This window comes from Physeter macrocephalus, chromosome 21 (genome assembly GCF_002837175.3).
Source record: "Physeter macrocephalus isolate SW-GA chromosome 21, ASM283717v5, whole genome shotgun sequence".
Taxonomy (NCBI): domain Eukaryota; kingdom Metazoa; phylum Chordata; class Mammalia; order Artiodactyla; family Physeteridae; genus Physeter; species Physeter macrocephalus.
The window spans coordinates 48320172-48348149 of NC_041234.1; the positions used below are offsets into that span (position 1 = coordinate 48320172).

At 36.2% G+C, this 27978-nt stretch overlaps 1 protein-coding gene across 1 annotated transcript in view; it reads right to left on the reverse strand.

Annotated features, from left to right (window-relative positions):
- TEX11 (testis expressed 11) overlaps positions 1-27978 on the reverse strand; it is a 374728-nt gene that overhangs the window by 172868 nt on the left and 173882 nt on the right. Inside the window, exons 12-13 of the mRNA XM_028482531.1 lie at positions 22769-22850; positions 19803-19881 (exon numbers count right to left, since the gene is read on the reverse strand). Of these exons, the coding sequence (XP_028338332.1) occupies positions 19803-19881; positions 22769-22850 (161 nt within the window). The remainder of the gene's footprint in view (positions 1-19802; positions 19882-22768; positions 22851-27978) is intronic.

Here is a 27978-nt window from a genome sequence, read left to right on the forward strand (position 1 = left end):
CTCAAAGAACCAGCTTTTAGTTTTATTGATCTTTGCTATTGTTTTCTTTGTTTCTATTTCATTTATTTCTGCTCTGATTTTTATGATTTCTTTCCTTCTGCTAACTTAGGGTTTTGTTTGTTCTTCTTTCCCTAGTTCCTTTAGGTGTAAGGTTAGATTGTTTATTTCAGATTTTTCTTGTTTCTTGAGGTAGGCTTGTATAGCTATAAACTTCCATCTTCCAACTACTTTTGCTGCATCCCATAGGTGTTGGATCGTCGTGTATTCATTGTCATTAGTCTCTAGGTATTCTTTGATTTCTTCAGTGATCTCTTGGTTATTTAGTAATGTATTGTTTAGCCTCCATGTGTTTGTGTTTTTAAGGTTTTTTTCCATGTAATTCATTTCTAATCTCATAGCGTTGCATTATGGTCAGAAAAGATGCTTGATATGATTTCAATTTTCTTAAATTTACTGAGTCTTGATTTGTGACCCAAGATGTGATCTATCCTGGATAATGTTCTGTGCACACTTGAAAGTGTAATCTGCTGTTTTTGGATGGAATGTCCGATAAATATTAAATCTATCTGGTCTACTGTGTCATTTAAAGCTTCTGTTTCCTTATTTCTTTTCATTTTGGATGATCTGCCCATTGGTGTAAGTGAGGTGTTAAAGTCCCCCACTATTATTGTGTTACTGACAATTTCCTCTTTTATAGCTGTTAGCAGTTAACAATACCTTATGTATTGAGGTGCTCCTATGTTGGATGCATATATATTTATAACTGTTATATCTTTTTCTTGGATTGATCCCTTGATCATTATGTAGTGTCCTTCCTTGTCTCTTGTAACATTCTTTACTTTAAAGTCTATTTTATCTGATATGAGTATTGCTACTCCAGCTTTCTTTTATTTCCATTTGTATGGAATATCTCTTTCCATCCCCTCACTGTCAGTCTGTATGTGTCCCTAGGTCTGAAGTGGGTCTCTTGTAGACAGCATATATACGGGTGTTGTTTTTCTATCCATTCAGCAAGCCTGTGTCTTTTGGTTGGAGCATTTAATCCATTCACGTTTAAGGTAATTAACGATATGTATATCCCTATGACCATTTTCTTAATTGTTTTTGTACGTCCTTTTCTTCTCGTGTTTCCCACTTAGAGAAGTTCCTTTCACATTTGTTGTAGAGCTGGTTCGGTGGTGCTGAATTCTCTCAGTTTTTGCTTGTCTGTAAAGCTTTTATTTCTCCATTGAATCTGAATGAGATCCTTGCTGGGTCGAGTAATCTTGGTTGTAGGTTTATCCCTTTCATCACTTTAAGTATATCATGCCACTCCCTTCCGGCTTGTAGAGTTTCTGCTGAGAAATCAGCTGTTAACCTTATGGGAGTTCCCTTGTATGTTATTTGTCGTTTTTCCCTTGCTGCTTTCAATAATTTTTCTTTGTCTTTCATTTTGGCCAATTTGATCACTATGTGTCTCTGCATGTTTCTCCTTGGATTTATCCTGTATGGGACTCGCTGCACTTCCTGGACTTGGGTGGCTATTTCTTTTCCCATGAGAGAAGTTTTCGACTATAATCTCTTCAAATATTTTCTCGGGTCCTTTCGCTCTCTCTTCTCCTTCTGGGACCCCCTATAATGAGAATGTCATTGTGTTTAATGTTGTCTCAGAGGTCTGTTAGGCTGTCTTCATTTCTTTTCATTCTTTTTTCTTTATTCTGTTCCACAGCACTGAATTCCACCATTCTGTCTTCCAGGTCACTTATCCGCCCTTCTGCCTCAGTTATTCTGCTATTGATTCCTTCTAGTGTAGTTTTCATTTCAGTTATTGTATTGTTCATCTGTTTGTTTGTTCTCTAATTCTTCTAGGTCTTTGTTAAACACTTCTTAAATCTTCTCGATCTTTGCCTTCATTCTTTTTCCAAGGTCTTACATCATCTTCACTATCATTATTCTGAATTCTTTTTCTGGAAGGTTGCTATCTCCACTTCATTTAGTTGTTTTTCTGGGGTTTTACTTTGTTCCTTCATCTGGTACATAGCCCTCTGCCTTTTCATCTTGTCTATCTTTCTGTGAATGTGGTTTTTGTTCCACAGGCTGCAGGATTGTACTTCTTCTTGCTTCTGCTGTCTGCCCTCTGGTGGATGTGGCTATCTACGAGGCTTGTGCAAGTTTCCTGATGGGAGGGACTAGTGGTTGGTAGAGCTGACTGTGGCTCTGGTGGGCATAGCTCAGTAAAACTTTAATCCGCTTGACTGCTGATGGGTGGGGCTGGGTTCCCTCCCTGTTGGTCGTTTGGCCCAAGGAAACCCAACTCTGGAGCCTACCTGGGCTCTCTGGTGGGGCTAATGGCAGATTCTGGGAGGAGTCACTCCAAGGAGTACTTCTCGGAACTTCTGCTGCCAGTGTCCTTGTCCTCACGGTGAGCCACAGCCAGCCCCCACCTCTGCAGGAGACCCTCTAACACTAGCAGGTAGGTCTGCTTCAGTCTCCCCTGGGGTCACTGCTCCTTCCCCTGGGTCCCGATGCACACACTACTTTGTGTGTGGCCTCCAAGAGTGAAGTCTCTTTTTCCCCCAGTCCTGTCAAAGTCCTGCAATCTAATCCCACTAGGCTTCAAAGTCTGATTGTCTAGGAATTCCTCCTCCTGTTGCCGGACCCCGAGGTTGGGAAACCTGACGTGGGGCTCAGAACCTTCACTCCAGTGGGTGGACTTCTGTGGTATAAGTGTTCTCCAGTCTCTGAGTCACCCATCCAGCAGTAACGAGATTTGATTTTACTGTGATTGCGCCCCTCCTACCATCTCATTGTGGCTTCTCCTTTGTCTTTGGATGTGGGGTATCTTTTTTGGTGAGTTCCAGTGTCCTCCTGTCGATGACTGTCCAGCAGCTACTTGTGATTCTGGTGTTCTTGCAAGAGGGAGTGAGAGCACATCCTTCTACTCCACCATCTTGCTTCAGGGCTCCTTTTATCTTCTTTAGAATCTTCTCATTGCATCACTAAGAGAAGCACAATGAAGCTCTAATCTCTTCCTCCCTTTATAGTAACTTTTATTTTGTTTTCTGATTATAAAAGTAACATATGGCCAATATATTGGAAGAAATATGTAATGTACAGAAAATTATAAAAAAGCAAATAAAAATAAACGATAATGCCTCCACACAGAAAAAAAAAAAAAAAAAGACTTCGCCTTCCATTGCAGGCAATGCAGGTTCAATCCCTGGTCAGGGAGTTAAGATCCCACATGCCTCGCAGCCAAAAAACCAAAACATAAAACAGAAGCGATATTGTAACAAATTCAATAAAGACTTTAAAACTGGTCCACATCAAAAAAATCTTTTAAAAAACAAGGTAGAAGAGAGGGCCACCTTCTCAACTTGATAAATAACATCTACAACAAATCTAGAGCTATACTGATACTTAAAAATCTACCCAACAACAGCAGAATACACCTTCTCTCCAAATGTACGTTGAACATTTACCAAAATAGATTATATTCTGGGCTGTAACACAAGTCTTAGTAAATCCAAAAACACTCAAAGTATATGAAGTATGTTCTCTGACCACATGGAATTAAATTAGAAATTAGTAACAGAAAGATCTTTGGGAAAATGCCCAAATATTTGGAAAATAAACAACATACTTCTGAATAACCCATGGGCTATATAAGTAAATCAAAGGGTAAATCTGAATGTATTTAGAACTGAATAAAAACAAAACAACATATAAAATTTGTGGGATGCAGCTAAAGTGGTACTTCATGGAAAATTAATAGTAGTGAATTCTTAGAGAAAAAAAGAGAGGTCTGAAATCTATATCATCTTCTACCTTAAGGAACTCTAAGAATAAGAGTAAATATAGCCCAAAGTAAGCACAATAAATATCAAAGCAAAAATCAATGAAAAAGAAAATAGAAAAATCAATGAAGTCAAAATCTGGTTCCTCGGGAATATCATTAAAATTTATAAATCTCTTTCCCAGAGTGATCAGGGGAAAATGAGAGAAGACACAAATTACCAATATCAAGAACAAGAGAGTTGACATCACCACAGATTTTTACAAATGTTAAAAGTTTAATAAGGGAATATTATGAACAACTTTCTGACAATATATTTAACATCTTCAATGAAACAAATTCCTTGAAAGACTGAAATGACCCAAGTTCACACAAGAAGAAACAGATAACCCAAACAGTGCTATATCTATTAAAGAAATTGAGTATGGAGTTAAAAACATTGCCACTAAAGAAACTTACAGGCCCCAAAGTTTTACTGCTTAATTCCACCAAATCTTTAAGGAAGAAATAATACCAATTTAGTATAAATTCTTTCAGAAAATTGAAAGGGAGATTATAGTTCTCAACTTATTCTATGAGGCCAGCAGTATCCTAATACAAAACCCAGATACAGAAATTACAAGAAAATAAAACTGCTAACCAATATCCCTCATGAACATATATGCAAAAATTCTAAACAATATTTTACCAAATCAAATTCAACAATATAAAAAAAGTATAGTACATCATGACCAAGTGGGGTTTATCCCAAGAATGCATAGACATACAAAAATCAAGTCAAATGGATCACAGACCTAAATGTAAAACCTGGAACCAACACTTCTAACAGAAAACATAAGAGAAATTACTTGTGAGCTGGGTTAGGCAAAGATTCTTTGATATAACACCAAAAGTATTATCCATGAGAAATAAAATTGATAAGCTGGACATCATCAAATTAAAAACTTCTATTCTTCCAAAAACTTTTAAGAGAATGCAAATCCAAACCACAGACTGGCAGAAAATATTTGCAAATCATCTATCTGATAGCAATCTTGTTTACAAAATAAAGAACTTTCTAACTCAGTATTAAGAAAACAACCCGATCTTTTTAAATGGGCAAAAGATTTGAATAGACACCTCACAAAAAAGGAAACACAGATGACAAATAAGCACATGAAAATATGCTCAACATTATTAGTCATTAAAAAAATGCAAATTAAAGCCACAAAGAGATGCCACTCCACACCCATTAAAATTAAAAAGGCTGGTCTAGGCCATACCACCCTGAACGTGCCCAATCTCATCTAAAATTAAAATGGCTGACCATTCTAAATGTGGATCAGGATGTAGAGGAACTGAAACTTTCATACTGGTGGAAATGTAAAATGCTACAACTACTTTGGAAAACAGCTTAGCAATTTCTTAAAAAATTAAATGCCAAAAAAAAAAAAAAATTAAATGCCAACCTACCATCCAAACCAGCCATTTCACTTCTAGGTATTTACTAAGAAAAATCAAAGCATATGTCCAGGCAAAGACATGCACATGAATGTTCACAGCAACTTTATTTGTAATAGCCCCAAACTGGAAATAACAAAAATGTCTCTCAAAAAATGAATAGATAAACAAATTGTAGCATAATCATACAACAGAAGATTACTCAGCAATAAAAAGGAATGAACTACTGATAGACGTAAAAACATGGATGGACCTCAGGTAATGATGCTGAGTTAAAGAAACCAGACTAAAAAGAATTAATACTCTGATTCCATGTATATAAAATTTAAGAAAATGCAAATTAATATATAGTAACATTAAGTGATTAATGAATGATCAATAGCTGCCTGGTAAAAGAAAGGTAGGGGCGATTATAAAAGGTTGTGAGGAACTTTGTGGGGGTGATAACTATGTTCATTATCCTGATCGTGATGATGACTTCATAACTGTGCATGCATGTATACACACATACATATATGTATGTGCATATACCCATACATCTGTGTGTATATAAACACTTATGAAAACATCTCAACATGCATATGAACATATTGTATGTATGTACATACATACATATATGTATATGTGTGTGACATATAATTTATATGTCAAAACGTATCAAATTGTATACTTATTTGAAATATATGTATTGCATAATTGCTAGAGGTGAATGAGAAGGTCACCTAGAAATGTCATTATCAACTCAGTGCCACCTTGCATAGAGAATGTTGGAGGTTGATTTAAAGCAGTGTTAGATCTCTAAGGAATGTACTAAGTATTAATTTACAGATTGAATCAGAATTTCTGCTCCTTGGAGTTAGTTTCATGGAAAACAAAGGGTATATTTGCCAAATATAGTGAACTGTGTGAATCTGCAATGTGTAAGAAATGTAGAGTAAATAACTGATTCCTTAATGGACTAAGAACTATAAACTATTATAGTGCTAGTAGGTATACAGACATCACTGATCTTCTGGTTTGATAATAACAATCATTTTCCATTTAAAGGTATGAATACTCTGCTTTTCACGGAACCCTAATTTTAGGCTACATCTGAAGAACCTGGCTTTGGTTGCAACTACTTGCTTTGTAGTTGCACAATCAATTTCAATATCTAGCAGGATGATTTCCCATTATAGAGTCCCCCAAACCTGTAGCTTTGCCGTAATGATATGTATCCTTTAAAGAACTTTTGTGTGTGCTATGTGTCACCCTATTTATGATTGTTAGACTTTAGCTTAAAAACTAGCAGTTGAATGAGAATCTGGCAATCATAGAATTTAGAACTAAAAGGAACCTTAAAGTTTATTTATTCCAACCTCTTCCCTGCCTCTTACCACCCCCTCATTTACAGAAGCAATGGAGATACTGTGTTAATTTTATATTGCTGCTGTAACAAATTACCACAAATTTAGCAGGTTTAAAATACCCATTTTTATTTTTTGTTTAAATTTATTTATTTTTGGCTGTGTTGGGTTTTCATTGCTGTGCATAGGCTTTCTCTAGTTGCGGCGAGCAGGGGCTACTCTTCACTGTGGTGCACGAAACTGAGGCTGCGATTAAAAATCTTCCAACAAACAAAAGCCCAGGACCAGATGGCTTCGCAGGAGAATTCTATCAAACATTTAGAGAAGAGCTAACATCTAACCTTCTCAAACTCTTCCAAAATATAGCAGAGGGAGGAACACTCCCAAACTCATTCTACGAGGCCACCATCACCCTGATACCAAAACCAGACAAAGATGTCACAAAAAAAGAAAACTACAGACCAATATCACTGATGAACATAGATGCAAAAATCCTCAACAAATACTAGCAAACAGAATTCAACAGCACATTAAACCCCAACTGATCATACAGCATGAACAAGTGGGGTTTATCCCAGGAATGCAAGGATTCTTCAGTATATGCAAATTAATCAATGTGATAAACCACATAAACAAGGAGAAAAACCATACGATCATCTCAATAGAGGCAGAAAAAGTTTCTGACAAAATTCAACACCCATTTATGATTAAAACCCTCCAGAAAGTAGGCATAGAGGGAACTTACCTCAACATAATAAAGGCAGTATATGACAAACCCACAGCCAACATCTTTCTCAATGGTGAAAAACTGAAACCATTTCCACTAAGATCAGGAACACGACAAGGTTGCCCACTATCACCACCATAATTCAACAAAGTTTTGGAAGTTTCAGTCACAGCAGTCAGAGACGAAAAAGAAATAAAAGGAATCCAAATCAGAAAAAAAGAAGTAAAACTCTCACTGTTTGCAGATGACATGATACTATACATAGAGAACCCTAAAAGATGCCACCAGAAAACTAATAGAGCTAATTAATCAATTTGCCAAAGTAGCAGGAGAGAAGATTAATGCACAGAAATCTCTTGCATTCCTATACAATAAGGATGAAAAATCTGAAAGAGAAATTAAGGAAACACTCCCACTTACCATTGCAAGAAAAAGAATAAAATACCTAGGAATAAACCTACCTAAGGAGACAAAAGACCTATATGCAGAAAACTATAAGATACTGATGAAACAAATTAAAGATGATACAAACAGACGGAGAGATACACCACGTTCTTGGATTGGAAGAATCAACGTTGTGAAAATAACTACACTACCCAAAGCAATCTACAGATTCAATGCAATCCCTATCAAACTACCAATGGCATTTTTCACAGAATGAGAACAAAAGATTTCACAATCTGTATGGAAACACAAAAGACTCCGAATAGCCAAAGCAATCTTGAGAAAGAAAAATGGAGCTGGAGGAATTAGGCTCCCTGACTTCAGACTATACTACAAAGCTACAGTAAACAAGACAATATGGCACTGGTAAAAAAACAGAAATATAGATCAATGGAACAGGACAGAACGCCCAGAGATAAACCCATGAACATATGGTCACCTTATCTTTGATAAAAGAGGCAACAATATACAATGGAGAAAAAACAGCCTCTTCAATAAGTGGTGCTGGGAAAACTGGACAGCTACATGTAAAAGAATGAAATTAGAATACTTCCTAACACCATACACAAAAATAAACTCAAAATGGATTAAAGATCTAAATGTAAGGCCAGACACGATAAAACTCTTAGAGGAAAACACAGGAAGAACACTCTATGACATAAATCACAGCAAGATCCTTTTTCATCCACCTTCTAGAGAAATGGAAATAAAAATAAACAAATGGGACCTAATAAAACTTAAAAGCTTTTGCACAGCAAAGGAAACCATAAACAAGACAAAAAGACAGCCCTCAGAATTGGAGAAAATATTTGCAAACGAAGGAACTGACAAAGTATTAATCTCCAGAATACACAAGCCCCTCATGTCCCTCAATATCAAAAAAACAATCCGATCCATAAATGGGCAGAAGACCTAAATAGACATTTCTCCAAAGAAGATATACAGATTGCCAACAAACGCATGAAAGGATGCTCAACATCACTAATCATTAGAGAAATGCAAATGAAAACTACAATGAGGTATCACCTCACACCGGATAGAATGGCCATCATCAAAAATCTACAAACAATAAATGTTGGAGAGGGTGTGGAGAAAAGGGAACCCTCTTGCACTGTTGGTGGGAATGTAAATTGATACAGCCACTATGGAGAACAGTATGAGGTTCTTTAAAAAACCAAAAATAGAACTACCATACGACCCAGCAATCCCACTACTGGGCATATACCCCGAGAAAACCATAATTCAAATAGAGTCATGTACCACAATGTTCACTGCAGCACTATTTACAATAGCCCGGACATGGAAGCAACCTAACTCTCCATTGACAGATAAATGGATAAAGAAGATGTGGTACATATATACAATGGAATATTACTCAGCCATAAAAAGAAACAAAATGGAGTTATTTGTATTGAGGTGGATAGACCTAGAGTGTGTCATACAGAGTGAAGTAAGTCAGAAAGAGAAAAACAAATACCGTATGCTAACACATATATATGGAATCTTAAAAAACAAACAAAACATGGTTTTGAAGATCCTAGGGGCAGGAAAGGAATAAAGACGCAGATGTAGAGAATGGACTTGAGGACTCGGGGAAGGGAAGGGTAAGCTGGGATGAAGTGAGAGATTGGCATGGACATATATAGACTAACTAATGTAAAATAGATAGCTAGTGGGAAACAGCCGCACAGCACAGGTAGAGCAGCTCGGTGCTTTGTGCCCACCTAGAGGAGTGGGATAGGTAGGGTGGGAAGGAGATGCAAGAGGGAGGAGATATGGGGATGTATGTATACATATAACTGATTCACTTTGTTATACAGCAGAAACTAACACACCATTGTAAAGCAATTATATTCCAATAAAGATGTTAAACAAAAACCTGCCAGATATGTAATCAAGCTTTATTATTAACTGAATGATTGTACAAGCATGCTAACATACTACAAACCTGTAAAAAATAGAAGCTATATTTTAAATTTGAAATCTAAAAATATAAACACTTAATTTATCAAATTTTCCTTTTGAAACTGATTGTCTTTTGATTTGGAAATAGAAAGCTGAAACTTTTTCTTCTACACCAATATGTCAATGTCCACGCATACTGATAGGGAAGAAGCAGATACCTAAATGGAAATTTGGATGTTATCAATAAGAAAGTAGATGAATGAGTGATGACTGACCAAAAGCAGTAAATGTCTACTACATATGATATTCCATATTTGTCTAATTAGAATTTCGTACCACACTATAGTGCAAGTCAATTTGTAGTTCTTTATTCACATTAGTAATATTAATTGAGAACGGCAAAATAAACAATATTTTTCACTATTATAATGTTGGAAATCAGAAAACATATTCTTAAGAATTCAATCTTCAAGTCTAAAACTTTGAGTATGTAGTTCAGGTAATCACTTCCATCTTTGGAAATCAATTTCAGCATAGAAAAGTGAGTCAGATTAGTCCCTGCCAAATGAGTTTAAAGAAACGACTTCACTATGAACATGTGCATTTAAATTTACATTCATTTACTTACTGCATTTGTAGAGAGACTGAGTGTTTACATGAGTTGTCATATTCACCAGAGAGGTCAAGTCTTTGAGCTGAGGCAGAGGTTTTTCCCGTAGATGACGTGAATAAGTTTAATTATTTCAACAGTTCAAAAAGATCTCTTTAGCACCTGTCATGAATGCTGTGCTGCATCACCCAGATTTTCCCTTCAACACTAAAATATTTATTTCCAGGTTGCTCTTTAGGAATTACCAAGGCTGAAGAGAGCTACCTCATCCAAGGTTATGCCCCCTTCCCAAGGCAGCTGGCATCCAATGACTAGTAAACACTGGGCTAGACCTGGTTTTCTCACCCTGAGGACAATTCTGAATGGCCATCCCAGCTTCAGAGCATCCCATGGGGTAAAGCTGAAGCCTTACGGTGACTTTACATCAGCCCAACTTCTCCCTTTACCTAGTCCTGCCTCCTTTCCTTTCCCTCATATGTGTTGATCCTGAGACCACCCCTTAATAAATTATCTGTACACTAATCTCCATCTTTAAAATCCGCTTCTAGGGCAACCCAACATGTGACAGCACCACATCCAACTAATCCCCTTAAGCTCCAAGAAGTAGAGGCAACTACTCTACTGTGCATCAAATTCACCCAGCAAAGCAATAATCTCTCTTGAAGCCACAGAAGAATATCCAGTATACATGTGTTATTACTACATCCACATGTTTCTTTTTTAGCTTTATAGCACAGTGTTTCCTGGTAAATTATACAATTAATAGACTTGCCTTATATTCTTAAAAAATACTTCCACCTTGGATTTAAGTTCCAAATCAAGATTTATCCTAATAACTAACCTTTACAGAAATATCTCCTGTAGTCACACACAAATTTTTTTGATCAATCTACATTAAACTTATACGACACAGGTACTATGTTCAAAAGTTCTGTCTTATCAAAATTTTCATTGACACAAGTAAATATGCTTTACTGTGCAGTATTACATATGTCCATGCAACAGAAACACCACAAATAACTCTTTTAAAGCAACCTAATAAATTATCAGTCATACTTTCAACATGCCAAACAACAGCATTTCTGGTTAGATTTACACTTGAAACTTAAGAATACATTTTATGACTCACTCAGTAGACGCACTTTTGTAAACTTCTCATCTTTAAAAGGGTTTAACGCCTGGTTTTCCTTAATATAAAACTATATAACTGCATTTCACAACAGGATAGCTTATTTTATTAACTTTCCAAAATAAACCTGGTTGAAATTTCCATCCTGTTATTGAATTTGATAAGTTTTTTTTATTAATAGTTTTTTTAAACATCTTTATTGGAGTATAATTGCTTTACAATGGTGTGTTAGTTTCTGCTTTACAACAAAGTGAATCAGTTATACATATACATATGTTCCCATATCTCTTCCCTCTTTCGTCTCCCTCCCTCTCACCCTCCCTATCCCACCCCTCTAGGTGGTCACAAACCACCTAGCCTAGCTGATCTCCCTGTGCCATGCGGCTGCTTCCCACTAGCTATCCACCCTATGTTTGGTAGTGTATACATGTTTTCATTACATTGCTTTTGTGTATACTAGCCACAGTTTCTACTTTATTTCATTTCATAATGAGATATTAAGTTGTACTCATTTGATACCAACACACTTTTTTGCATATTAAACACAGGAATATTTTTTTTAATTTCCTTTCAGTCTAGCTTTCATTGCCTCACTTTTGATAGAGATGTGGATGCCATGAACATTTATTTTCCTCTTATATCTGCTATAAGAATAATGACACAAAGAAGATGATAAATGACAACTTGACACACAGGATATGGGAGAAAATAAGGCATTGTGGGGACTATGTCAAACTGGAGAATACACGTCCCACGTCTGAAGGTAACAACTGCCACTTGGTTCCAACTGATTATTGCTTAGTGGGAATACTGACCAAGTGTTTCCAGATGTTTTTCAATTTTTTCAAGAGGACTCAAAAATCCAAATTTTTATGTGAAATTGTTAAATGTTGGCAATTAATGCATCCCTATGCAACACATCTGTGGTCATACCCAGGTCATAGGTCCACTGATATGCAAACTCACTCTTATGTGATAAATTCCTTTTGAATGTAGTATTGGGGGGATAAGTTTCTCAGTCTTGAAGTCTGGAAAACTCAGAATCTGTAGAAATTAAACAAGCCTTAAGCAACCAATGAATCAAAGAAGAAATCACAAGGGAGATTAGAAAATACTTAGGGAAGAATAAAAATGAAAACACAACATACCAAAACTTATGGGACACAGAAAAAGCAGCGCTATGGGAGAAATTTATAACTATAAAAGCTTACATTAAAACAAGAAAAGTCTCAAATCAACAACCTAACTTTAGAACTTAGGGAATTAGGAAAAGAACTAAACCAAAAGCTAGCAGAAGGGAGGAAATAATAAAATTAGAGCAGAAGTAAATGAAATAGAGGCCAGAAAAAAACAATAAAATACTCAATGAAACTAAGAGTTGGTTTTTTTAAGTGATAAAACTGACAAACCTTTAGCTAGATAGTTAACTAAGAAAAAAAAACGAGAAGACTCAAATAAATAAAATCAGAGATGAAAGAGGAGACATTAGGACTGATGCCACAGAAATCAAAAGGATTATAAAAGACTACTACTAAAACTTATACACTAATAAATTAGATAACCTAGGAGAAATAAATGCATGAATTCCTAGAAATATATCATGTACCAAGCCTGAATCACGAAGAAATAGAAAATCTGACAGATGTATAACTAGTAAAGAGACTGAAGCAGTAATCAAAAACCTTCTAACACAGAAAAGCCCAGGATCTGATGGCTTCACTGATAAATTCTACCAAATATTTAAAGAAGAATTAATGGCAATTCTTCTCAAACCCTTCCAAAAAATTGAAGAGGAGGGAACACTTCCATATTTATTTTATGATGCCAGCATTACCCTGATACAAAAACAGAAAAAGACTCTATGAGAAAAGAAAACAACAGGCCAATATCACTGATGAATATAGTGTAAAAATCCTCAACAAAATACTACCAAACCAAATTCAACAGCATATTAAAAAGATCATACACATGACCAAGTGGGACTTATTCCTGGGATGTAAAGATGGTTCAAAATATAAAAATCAGTAAATGTTATACACCACATTAACAGGATGAAAGATAAAAATCACATGATCATCTCAACAAATGCAGAAGAATCATCTGAAAAATTCAACACCCTTTCATAATAAACACACTCAACAAGCTAAGGGTAGGAAACTACCTCAACATAATAAAAGCCATATGTGGGACTTCCCTGGTGGTCCAGTGGTAAAGAATCCACCTTCCAATGCAGGGGACACGGGTTCGACCCCTGGTCAGTGAACTCAGATCCCACATGCCACAGGGCAACTAAGCCCACGTGCCACAACTACTGAGCTCACACGCCTCAATGAGAGAGCCCATGTGCCACAAACTACAGAGCCCTTGAGCTCTGGAGCCCGCACTAGAGACAGAAAAACCCGCACCCCACAACTAGAGAGAAGCCCTGAAAGCCACAACAAAGTGCCCATGTGCTGCAACAAAAAGATCTTGCATGCCTCAATGCAGATCCTGCATGCTGCAACTAAGACCCAATGCAGCCAAGAAAGAGAGAGAGGGAAGGAAGGAAGGAGGGAGGGAGGGAGGAAGGAAGGACGGAAGGAAGGAAGAAACAAAATTAATTTTTTTAAAAAAGCCATATTGGAAAAACCCATAGTGAACATCATACTCAATGGTGAAAGGCTGAAACTTTTTCCTCTAAGATCAGGAACAAGGCAAGGAGGCCTGCTTTAGTCACTTTTTTTCAACATAGTATTGGACATCCTAGCCAGAGAAATTAAGCAAGGAAAAGAAATAAAAGCCATCCATTCAAATTGGAAGGGAAGAAGTAAAATTATCTTTGTTCATAGATGATTATGATCTTATATGTAAAAAACCCTAAAGATCCCACAAAAAAACCTATTAAAACTAATAAATGAATTCAACAAAGTAGCAGGACACAAAGTCAACATGCAAAAATCAGTTGCATTTCTATATACAGACAATAAACAATCTGAAAAGAAAATTAAGAAAACAATCTCATATACAATAGCTTAAAAAATACTTAAGCATTAACGTAATGAAGGAAGTGAAGGACTTGTATGATAAAATCTGCAAGACATTTCTAAACAAAATTAGAGGACACATAAATAAATGGAAAGAAATTCCATGTTCATGAATTGGAAGACAGTATTGTTAAGATGCCAATACTATCCAAAGTGATCTAAAGATTACATGAAGCCCCTATCAAAATCCCAATGATCTTTTTTTGAAGAAACAGAAAAATTCATCCTAAAATTCATATGCAATCTGAAGGAATTCTGAAGAGTCAAAATGATTCTGAAAAAGAAGAACAAAGCTGGAGAACTCATATTAACTGATTTCAAAACTTACTACAAAATAACAGTTTAAAAAAAAGCAATGGAATGGGCTTCCCTGGTGGCGCAGCGGTTGTGCGTCCACCTGCCGATGCAGGGGAACTGGGTTCGCGCCCCGGTCTGGGAGGATCCCACATGCCGCGGAGCGGCTGGGCCCGTGAGCCATGGCCGCTGAGCCTGCGCGTCCGGAGCCTGTCCTCCGCAACGGGAGAGGCCACAGCAGAGGGAGGCCCGCATACCACAAAAAAAAAAAAAAAAAAAAAAGCAATGGAAGAGAACAGAATACACAGAAATAAACTCACATATATATTCAAATGATTTTTGACAAGAGTGCCAAGACCATTCAATGGGGAAAAGATAGTCTTCTCAACAAATGATGCTGAGAAAACCAGTATCACATGCAAAAGAATGACGTTGGACCCTTACTTTACACCATGTACAAAATTTAACTCAAAGTGGATTCATGACCTAAATGTAAGACCTAAAACTATAAAACTCCTAGAAGAAAACAAAGGGGAAAATCTTCATGTCATTGGATTTGTTAATGATTTCTTAGATATGACACCAAAAGAACAGGAAACAAACAAACAAAAAAAACCCCAAATTGGATTTTACGAAAAATTTTAAGCATTTTGCATCAGAAGGCACTATCAACAGAGTAAAAAGGAAACCCACAGAATGGAAGAAAATATTTGCAAATGATTTATATGATAAGGGATTGATATCCAGAATACACAGAGGACTCCTAAAAGTCAACATTAAAAACCAAACGACTTGATTAAAAAATAGGCAGAGGACTAAAGCAGACATTTCTCCAAAGAAGATATACAAAATGGCCAAAAATGACATGAAAAGATGGTCAACATCACTAGTCATTAAGGAAATGCAAATCAAAACTACATGATACCACCTCACACTCATTAGGATGACTACTAATATATATATATATTTTCAAAGTTGATGAGAACGTAGAGAAATTGGAACTCTTGTGTAGTGTTGGTGGGAATGCAGAATGGTACATCCACTGTGAAAACAGTATGACAGTTCCTCAAAAACTTAAAAATAGAATCACATTATCCAGCAGTTCCACTTCTGGGCATATAACCAAAAGAATCGAAAACATGTTCTCAAAGAAATATTTTTACACCCACATTCACAGCAGCATTAGTCATAATAGCTAAAACATGGAAGTTTTATCTTCCATCAGTAAATAAATGGATAAGCAAAATGTAGTATATACATACAATGGAATATTCTTAAGCCTTAAAAAGGAACAAAATTCTGACACATGCTACAACATGGGTGAAACTTGAGGACATTATGTTAACTGAAATGAGTCAGTCACAAAAAGACAAACACTACATGATTCCACTTAAATAACGCACCTAGAGTAGTCAGATTCATAGAGATGAAAAGTAGAATGGTGGTTGCCAAGGACTGGGAGAAGTGGGGAACAGAGAGTTTATTGTTTAATGGGTAAAGAGTTTCAGTTTTGCAAGATGAAAAGAGTTCTGGAGATGGACTGTGGTGATGTTTGCAGAATATGAATGTACTTGTTACCAATGAAGTGTACACTTTATGATTAGTATAGTAAGTTATGTGTATTTTACCACAATTAAAAAAACTGGGAGAGTTTTATTGGGACACAGCCACCCACATTTGTTTATATATTGTCTATGGCTGCTTTTGCACTATAATGGCAGAGTTGAGGAGTTGTGACAGAAACTGTGTGGCCTGCAAATCTAAAATATATACTATCTTGTCCTTTAAGAAAAAGTTTGCTAATCTGAATTAAATGAAGACAGGTGGGCATGCCTATGAAATCTGAGGATGACATAAACTGGGAAGAGTAGTTAATATACTGCATGACAGAATCAAAGTTCACAAAAATCAGAACTGAAAAAAAATAGGCTGTTAACAATCCGGTTGAAACTTAACAGCTTATGAAGTATGTATGAGATAACAGAAAATATATGTTGGTCTCTGCCCCCGATTCTTAGAACTGAGCTTCTACAGCCCTCGTAATTTCCTAAAGTGATAAGAACACCATACTGCCCAAAGCAATCTACAGATTTAATACAATCTACAGATTTAATACAATCCCTATCAAAATACCCATGACATTTTTCACAGAACTGGAACAAAAAAATCCTAAAATTTATATGGAACCACAAAAGACTGCAAACAGTCAAAACAATCTTGAGAAAAGAGAATAAAGTTGGAGGTATCACACGCCTTGACTTCAGGCTATACTACAAAGCTACAGTTATCAAAACAGTATGGTACTGGCACAAACACAGACACACAGATCAATGCAACAGAATAGAGAGCCCAGAAATAAACCCACACACCTATGGTCAATTAATCTACAACAAAGGAGGCAAAAATATACAACGGAGAAAAGACAGTCTCTTCAACAACTGGTGCTGGGAAAACTGGATAGCTACATGTAAAAGAATGGAATTAGAACATTTTCTCAGACAATATACAAAAATAAATTCAACATGGATTAAAGACCTAAATGTAAGACTGGGAATTATAAAATTCCTAGAAGAAAATATAGGCAGAACACTCTTTGACATAAATAGTAGCAGTTATTTTTATGGATCTGTCTCCTAAGGCAAAGGAAACAGAAGCAAAAATAAACAAATGGGACCAAATTAAGTAAAAGCTCTTGCACAGCAAAGGAAACCATCAACAAAATGAAAAGATAACCTACTGAACAGGAGAAAATATTCGCAAATGATATGACCAAAAGGGGTTAAGATGCAAAATATATCAACAGCTCATACAACTCAATATCAAGAAAACAAACAACCTGATTAAAAAAAGGGCAGAGGACCTGAATAGACATTTTTCCAAAGAAGACATACAGATGGCCAACAGGCACCTGAAAGATGCTCAACATCACTAATCATCAGAGAAATGCAAATCAAAACCACACTGAGATGTCACCTCACACCTGTCAGAATGGCTATGATCAAAAAGACCACAAATAACAAATGTTGGTGAGGATGCCGAGAAAAGGGAACCCTCTTGCACTGTTGGTGGGAATGTAAATTGGTGCAGCCACTGTGAAAAACAGTACGGAGGTTCCTCAAAAAACTAAAAATAGAACTACCATATGATCCAGCAATTCCACTCCTAGGTATATATTCAAAACAAACAAAAACACTAATTCGAAAAGATACATGCACCCCAATGTTCACAGCAGCATTATTTACAACTGCCAAGATACAGAAGCAACCCATCAACAGATAAATGGATAAAGAAGATGTGGTATATATATATATAAAATGGAATGTTACTCAGCCATAAAAAAGAATGAAATCTTGCCATTGCAACAACATGGATGGACTTAGAGGGTATTATGCTTAGTGAAATAGGTCAGACATAGAAAGACAAATACTGTATGTTATCACTTATATGTGGAATCTAAAAACTAAAATGAATGAATGTAACCAAACATAAATAGACTCACATATATAGAAAACAGAGTAGTGGTTACCAATGAGGAGAGGGAAGGGGGTAGTGGCAAATAGGGGTAGGGGATTAAGAGGCATGAACTACTATGTATGAAATAAATAAGCTACAAGAATATATTGTACACAACAGGGAATATAGTCAGTATTTTATAATAACTTTAAATGGAGTATAATCTATAAAAATATTGAATCACTATGTTGTACACCTGACACTAATATAATATTGTAAACCAACTATACTTCAATTTAAAAAATTAAAAAATTAAACAAAGCAGTGGTTCTCAGAACCACCTGGAGGACTAATATAGAATACAGAGGTCTGGGCTTGTTGGAGTAAGGTTAGGGCCTGATCTCTCTGTTTTTACCACATTCCCTAGTGATTATTTTTTAATAAGCTTTACTGAGGTATAATTCACATACAATTCATCCATTTAAAGTATATGATTCAATGGTTTTTAGTATATTCCCAGAGTTGTGCAACCATCATACAATTTTAGAACATTTTCATTATACCAAAAAGAGACCCCATGCCCATTAGTAGTTACTCCCCATATCCCCCCAATTCTCATAGCCCTAGGCAACCACAAATCTATTAACTGTTTCTATAAATGTGCCTGTTCTGGAAATATCATATAAATGGAATGATACAATATGTGGTCTTTGTGACTGGCTTCTTTCACTTAGCATGTTTTTAAGGTTCATCCATGTTATAACATGTATCAGTACTCTGTTTCTTTTTATTGCCAAATGAGTATACTACATTTTGTTTATCTTTTCATCAGCTGATAGACATTTTGGTTGTTTCCACATTTGATTATTAAAAATAATGCTGTTATGAACATTTGTATACACATGTTTGTATGGACACGTTTCCTGTTTAACTTAGGAGTGGAATTGCTGGGTCATATGGTAACTCTATTTAACTTACTGAGGAACTAACAGGCTGTTTCCAAAGTGGCTGCACCATTTTACATTCCCACCAGCAGTGTATGAGGGTTACAATTTTTCCACATGCTTGTCAATTTGTTATTATCTATTGTTTTGATTACAGCCATCCTAGTAGTGTGAAGCAGTTTCTCATTGTGGTTTTGATTTGCATTTCCCTGACGGCTAACGATGTTGAGCATCTTTTCAAATGATTCCCAGTAACTTTGATGAACACTGAAGTCTGAAAACCACTAAGAGGTCTGCAAGTACATTAAGGTCCCTTTTGACACTAATGATCCCATGAAGATAGAGCCAGAGAGGTATATCATTTGCAGAACTACACTTGCACATGCCTTCCTGTTCCACATGCCACTGGCCTGCAAGTTAACCTAGTCAACTCCTGTTTTATAAAACCCTACCTTACTCCTTTCTCATTTGATTTATTTTAAAAAATTTTAATATAAATTTTAAAATTGACTTGACTATAGATTGTTTTAATCATTTAAGCAAGCAGTTCCACCTTCTAATTTGATTAGCACAATGGCCAAACATTGTGCTCTGTGAATATGGATGGAGGGAGATAGATAGATATAGACAGATAGACATAATTCAATATATGTTAATGGAAACCTTAGAAAAATGTTAGTCTTTAAAGAAAAGAAAATCATTTCTTCTATACCTTTCATGACCCATCAGCAGTTTAGCAATGTTCAGACAGAAGTCTAAAGACATGTCATGATGTAGTATTTCCATGACAGCTAACAAATAGAACAAAGGAAATAATCACATTAGTTTCACTTTTTAGGAACCTTAGCTATTTTCAATAATTTTCCTCTGTTCAGAATCTACTTTCTAAATGTTTGCCATATACCATGTCTTGCCTAACAATTTATCAAAGTCTTTTTATATAGTAATAATATCCAATGCTAGAGAGAGTGCAGTAAAACAGGCAAAGTAGCTTTTTGAAAAGCAATTTGACTACTATCTGCTAAGAATACAGTGGATAAAAGCTTGGGATCTGAAGTCAGACAGATCCATATTTGAAACCACTTTCCACTTTCATGGACATAGGCAAGTTACTTAGTTTTTCTGCACCTTAGTTTTGTCATCTGTAAAGTGGGGAACAAATCACCAGTCTCTCAAGGCTGATGAGAGAGTTACATGAGATAATGTATGTAAATTACATAGCAAAGGACCTAGCACGTAGTAAGTATTCAGTAAATGAAAGTTGCTACTATTATTATTCCCTTTACCTCAGAAATTGTACTTCTGAAAATTCATCTGAAATAAATGTGGGGAAATGTAATGAACAGGATATTAAAAACAATATAAATTATAACAACAATAAAAAGGACATATACTGAGTGTCCACTGTAGGGGAGTGATAAATTACTCTGCAACCATTAAAACTGTTAAGTATGAAATAAAACTGTTTTTCATTTAAAAAATGAATATGCACCAACATGAAAAATGGTTATAAGATTAGTAAAAAAAAACAAAATTGGAAAACAAAGGCTGTCTGTACTATATAGTCACAATTCTGTAAAACAAGCAAATTAATATAGAAAAATACTGAAAATAAATCATAAAATTTCTAAAAGTGATTGTATTTAGATTATTTATTCGAAAAATAACTAATGAGTGTATTCTCTGTGCCAGGAACTGTGCTTGGTGCTGGGAATCCGGCAGTGGACAAAACACACAAAAATCTCTGCTGCCAAGGAGCTGATATTCCAGTGGATGGTGGACAATGGATATTTTTAGTATTTTCCAAAAACTTCCTTAATGGGTATGTGCTACCTTTTCATAATAAAAAAATTACATATATTTTTAATTTCTACTTTTCCTACTATAAAAATATACCAGTGAAGTTCTAATGAAAAACAGCAGTTAGGGTGACCATTCTTTTTTTAAAAAAAAAAAATAAATGTATTTATTTTATTTTTTTATTTTTGGCTATGTTGGGTCTTTGTTGTTGTGCACGGGCTTTCTCTAGTTGTGGCGAGTGGGGACTACTCGTTGCAGTGCACGGGCTTGTCATTGCGGTGGCCTCTCTTGTTGCAGAGCACGGGCTCTAGGCACGTGGGCTTCAGTAGTTGTGGCTCACAGGCTCTAGAGCGCAGGCTCAGTAGTTGTGGCACACGGGCTTAGTTACTCCATGGCATGTGGGATCTTCCCAGACCAGGGCTTGAATCCATGTCCCCTGCATTGGCAAGTGGATTCTTAACCACTGCGCCACCAGGGAAGTCCCCATATATACTTTTAATACAAAGTGAAATATAATTTTATTATTTTAAACTATAGAAAATTTAAATTCATGAAGTTTCCTAGTTTGTAATCTGATGTTGCAACTCTATCACGAGCATCTAGAAAGTAAAAACAATCTGGAAATAAGAATAATTTTATTTTAAACTGTTTCTTTTCTACATTTTGATAAAAAACTGTAATGGGGAATTCTAGTCCAAAATTAATCAACTTCAAACTAGGTGACTCCAATAATCTCTCTGATCTTCCCATATTATATTAGCTTGAGTAAGACTATTCCTTTAATTGGTGTGTTTATTCCTGTACTGCACAAAAAAGAGGAGTTGTCTTTCTGGCTCCTAATAAATTTCAACCTGTGTATGTCTGAGCTGATACTGTTACCTAGAGATGCAGAATCCTCTATATATTTCAGCTTCTGAGGTCTCTTAGTGATTGGCTAATATTCTAGAAGTCACAGAAAGTTTCAGCAGTACTAAATTGGCACTAAATTTAGAGCAACTTCCAAATCTGATTACTGTCCTACTTATTACAAATTGTTATTATTTATTGGATAATCAGTTATTATACTAACATATAATTTTATATAGTAAAAATAATGCAGCTCGATAATACAATTAAAATTTTATGCAGTAAAAAAAATAAAGCATGTATACATTAAAAAAATTTAGAGTAAATTATTTTTATGACTAAACATAATTGAAATACTGTTAAGGGGCCAGTGTGCATAGAGATATTATGCCTAACTTAATTCATCTATATAGTAGTAAGAACAACAATAATAATAACTTCAATAATAGGTAATATTTATTACACACTAACTATGTACCAGGCATGGAACTAAATGCTTTACATACTTTTTCTCATAGGATTCTCAAAACAACACAGTGAGGTAGACATTAATATTACATTTCTTTTAAAGATGAAGAAACTGAAGCACAGAAAAGTTAAGTCACTTGCCAAATGACCCACAGCTGTGTATCAGGATGTTTATGTTGTGATGTGTACATTTTAGTCCCTTGAGAATTTTGAAAAACAAATAGCAATATTTATACAAGTAATTATAAAAGGCACAGCATTACAAAGGCTTTTTCTATCAGTAGGTTATCTTTCTTCATGGTGGGCAGGTTGGGCAGCTGCAATTTTCTGCTAGACTAAAGGAAAACTGATAGCTTTTATTCAGCTCTTTTTTACTACTTATTAAATTTGCTACTATTTTCTCTTCCTTCTCCTTTTCTTCCTGACAATCTTATGTGCTCAATTTCCTTCTCAGTCACCATCAAATTATACCTATGCTAGTATACTACAAAAGATCTTACATTCAACAAATTGGTGTTAATATTTCAAAATTGTGTACTCTTCACACACAGAGATGTTACTTACCTCCAAAAACTTCTTCATTCGCTGTTTCATACTTCAAGAGGATTTTCATCTTTAAGAAAAGCCCAGATGGAGTTAAATGTTCCTATTTAAAACAAAGAAATCACAATGATATTAACACTGTGAAATGTAAAAGACAATTTTCAAGTAATTGCCTGTTCTATTCAACCACAGAAAGATGTATCATGATCAAAGGAAATCAAAATTATAAAAAATCAAATCATAACATCTGGTCTATTCCTGAGGATATTTTCTGATATTTTATTCAATCTAAATGAAATAGTAAAAGGAAAAGAACAGATAAACATTTCTATTGAGTGGCAAGCATTTAATGGCAAGGTCAATACTTAAACTATGAGAACGTTAAGACCATATTCTTGTCTTGGTAAGCAAAACCCCAAACATCAATTAGGTTTGTTTTCTTTTGAGACTTTAATAACAACGAAGGTCCTTTGCAAACAATGGCTGAATGAAATAGAAAACATATTGTCTTTCCTATAGGATACACCTATCATATTTACTATTAATAACAATGTACTCTGAATGGTTTTTCCAAGTCCTTGCTAGTTGGACCTGCTTCCACTTTTGCCTGACAGTGTAAATCTTTAAACAGTAGTCTATGATTAAAAGGGCAGTCTAGGTTCACAGAGTAGAATTTTTCTCTCTACAATGTCAATTAACCTCTACATGAACATTGTACTCATTACCTCCAAGCTCTGCAAAAAACTACAGCGATTCATGGGTGAGATGCCTGAAGAATGGAAAGTTAGGGAAAAAGTAACTACTGGTATTAAGAGCATTTGCAAATAAAGATAATATCAATACAAAGAATAAACTAAGATTGAATTATAATTATAACTTATTGCATTACCACCTTTCCTAACAGGCATGTTGGAATATCTCTTGGGCTCAAGACATATTCCACATATTAGCAATGAACAATCCAAAAGAGAAGTTAAGAAAATAATTCCATTTATAATAGCATCAAAAAGAATAAAATACATAGGAATACATTTTAAAAATAAGGGCAAGACTTCTATACTGAAAACTACAAAACATTATTGAAAGAAATTAAACAAGACCTAAATAAATAAAAACACATCCCATATTCCTGATTGGAAAACTTAATATTGTTCAGATAGCAGTAATCCCCCAATTGATCTAAAGATTTAATGCAATCAAATTTCCAGCTGGTTTCTTTGTAGAAATTGACAGGCTGACTGAAAATTCATATGAAAGTGCAAGGGATGCCAAAAAAATCTTGAAATAGAACAAAGCAGGAGGACTCATGCTTGCAATTCCAAAGTGGTATCCACTATACACTAACATCAGCTGTGGATGAGAATTCCCAGTGTTCCACATCCTTGTCAACCCTTGGAATTATCGGACTTCTAAGTTTTTGCCAATCTACTGGGTATTTTACCTACTTTAAGGTGTTCTTCTTATCTTCCTAGCCCCTTACTGTGAGGCTTTCCTAAGGTTCACCTTCTATAAAACTACTCCTTTTCCTACGTTCTCTCCTTCAGAAATCTTACCCATTTTTCAGGCTACAAATATCATTTTAGGTAAACAAAAATCTGTTGCAAGACTTTTTGGGGGGTAACAGCTTTAATGAGCTATAATAAACATACCATACAATTCACCCATTTAAAGTACACAACTCGGAGGGCTTCCCTGACGGCACAGTGGTTAAGAATCTGCCTGCCAATGCAGGGGTCATGGGTTTGAGCCCTGGTCTGGGAAGATCCCACATGCTGTGGAGCAACTAAGCCAGCGAGCCACAACTACTGAAGCCCATGCACCTAGAACCTGTGCTCTGCCACAAGAGAAGCCACTGCAATGAGAAGCCCACACACCACAATGAAGAGTGGCCCCCACTCACTGCAACTAGAGAAAAGCCCGCACACAGCAACGAAGACCAAACACAGCCCAAAATAAATAAATAAAATAAATTTTAAAAATACCTATGACATTAAAAATAAATAAATACATAAAATAATAAAGTACACAACTCGGGACTTTCCTGGTGGTCCAGTGGTTTAGAATCCGCCTTCCAATGTAGGGGACATGGGTTCTATCCCTGGCTGGGGAACTAAGATCCCACATGCTGCAGGGCATCTAGGCCCTCGTGCCACAACTACAAAGCCCATGTGCTCTGGAGCCCGCGCGCCACAACTAGAGAGCCCACGTGCCACAACTACCGAGCCCACACACCATAACTAGAGAGAAGCCCGTGTACTGCAACAAAGAGCCAGTGTGCTGCAATGAAAGATCCTGCATGCCGCAGCTAAGATCCGATGCAATTATGAATAAAGCTGCTATAAACAACCATGTGTAGGTTTTGTGTGTACATAAGTTTTCAACTCCTTTGGACAAATAGCATGGAGTGCAATTACTGGACTATATAGTAAAAGTATGTTTAGTTTTGTAAGAAATTGCCAAACTGTCTTGCAAAGTGGCTGTACCAGTTCATGTCTTTTTAATATCCAATATGATGAAATGAGAAGTATGCATAAAGCATTTTTCCTGCGTGTTGAAGTACCATGATAGCTGTTTCCAGGAAAAAAAACACTTGTGTGATTATTTGAACTGCAAGCTGAACAAGCCACTTTTGTCACGGAATACCATTTTTAGACAAACCTCAGTTATTCCAACATGGGTATTTGGCAGACATTTTCACAAAAATGAAAGCAATAGGTCTGTCGCTTCAAGGAAAACACCTGATGGTATTTTATTCATAATTGACAAAACTTGGAAGCAACCAAGACGTCCTTGAGTAGGTGAATAGATAAATAAACTGTGGAACATCCAGACAATGGAATAGTGTTCAAAGTTACAAAGAAATGAGCTATCAAGCTATGAAAAGACATGGAGTAATCTTAATTGCATATTACTAACTGAAAGAAGCCAATCTGAAAAGGCTACATACTATTGGATTCCAATTATATGACACTGTGGAAAAGGCAAAACTACAGAGTCCGTAAAGAGATCAGCGGTTGGCAAGGGTTAGGGGAAAGGGAGGGATGAATAGGTGGAGCACAGAGGAGTTCTAGGGCAGTGAAGGTACTCTGTATGATAGTATAGATGGATACATGCCATTATACATTTTTCCAAACCCTTAGAACATACAACACTAAGAGTGAACTCTAATGTAAACAGTGGACTTTGGGTGATAATGACATGTCAATGCAGGCTCATCAGTTGTAATAAACGCACTACTTTGGTGGGGACTTTGATAGCTAGGAAGGCTGTGCACGAGTAGGGGCAGCATGTGTATGGGAAACCTCTGTATCTTCTGCTTAATTTTGCTGTGAACTTAAACTGCTCTAGAAATTGTCTCTAAAAAAAAACACTCCAATTAAAATCAGAACAAAATAAAGACGTGCAGTCAAGAGTTGTGATTTAAAAAAAGACAACGATGCAGCCAAAAATAAATAAATAAATATTTATTAAAAATAAAGTACACAGGGCTTCCCTGGTGGCGCAGTGGTTGAGAGTCCGCCTGCCGATGCAGGAGGCACGGGTTCATGCCCCGGTCCGGGAGTATCCCACATGCCGCGGAGCAGCTGGGCCCGTGAGCCATGGCCGCTGAGCCTGCGCGTCCGGAGCCTGTGCTCCGCAGCGGGAGAGGCCACAGCAGTGAGAGGCCCTCGTACCGCAAAAAAAAAAAAATAATAATAATAAATAAAAAATAAAGTACACACTCAATGGGTTTTAGTGTATACACAAAGTTCTTTATCAGTTTTAGAACATTTTCCTCACCACAAAAAGAAACCTGGTACCCTTTAATAGTCATTCTCTATTCCCTCCAGTGCCACCTCACCCCAACACCCAGGCAAACACTATTCTACTTTCTGTATCTATATATTTGCCTATTTGGGACATTTCATGTAAATGGAATGATACAATATGTGTTCTTTTGTGGCTGATTTTCTTCAATTGGCATAATGTTTTCAGGGTTCATTAATGTTGTAACATGCATCAGCACTACATTCATTTTTATGGCCAAATAATATTCTTTAGTGTGGATATACCACATTTTGCTTATCTGTTCATCAACTGATGGACATATGGGCTGTTTCCATATTTTGGCTGTTGTAAATAGTGGTGCTATAAACATTCATGCACGAGTTTTTATGTGGACACATGTTTTCAGTTCTCTTGAGTATACACCTAGGAGTGGAATTGCTGGGTCATATGGTATCTCTATGTTTAACCTTTAGAGGAACTGCCAAACTGTCTTCCAAAGTGGTTGTACCATTTAACATTCCCACCAGCAGTGTATAAATGTTATAATTATTCCACATTCACACCAATAATTGTTTTTGTCCATTAAAAAAATATAGTCATTTTAGTGAGTGTGAAGTGCTCCCTCATTGTGCTTCTGATCTGCATTTCCCTGATAATTTGTGATATTGAGCACCTTTCCATGTTCTTATTATTGGCCTATGGTATACCTTCTTTGGAGAAATACCTATTCAAATCCTTTGCTCATTTTTAATTGGGTTGTCTTCTTATTATTGAGTAGTAAGAGGTTTTTATAAAAATATATCCTGGATACCAGACACTTATCATATATAATTTGCAATTATTTTCTCCCATTCTTTTGGGAGGACCCCATAGGTTGTGTTTTTACTTTCCTGATGGTTTCAACTGAAGCAAAATTTTAAACTTTTTTAATTAATTAATTTATTTATTTATTTTGGGCTGTGTTGGGTCTTGGTTGCTGCGCGCAGGCTTCCTCTAGTTGCGGCGAGTGGGGGCTACTCTTTGTTGTGGTGCGCGGGCTTCTCATTGCAGTGGCTTCTCTTGTTGCAGAGCACGGGCTCTAGGTGCATGGGCTTCAGTAGTTGTGGCACACGGGCTCAGTAGTTGTGGCTCGCAGGCTCTAGAGCACAGGCTCAGTAGTTGTGGTGCATGGGCTTAGCTGCTCTGTGGCATGTGGGATCTTCCCAGACAGGGGCTCAAACCCATGTCCCCTGCGCACTGACAGGCAGATTCTTAACCACTGTGCCACCAGGGAAGTCCCAAAATTTTTAACTTTAATGAAGCCCGATATCATCTAATTTTCCTTTTTCTCTTGTGCTTTTGGTGTCTTATCTAAGCAACCAAGACTTTTCCAATTTCATTGTACTGATAAATTTTCAAAAACAACTTTGTGGGGCTTCCCTGGTGGCGCAGTGGTTGAGAGTCCGCCTGCCGATGCAGGGGAC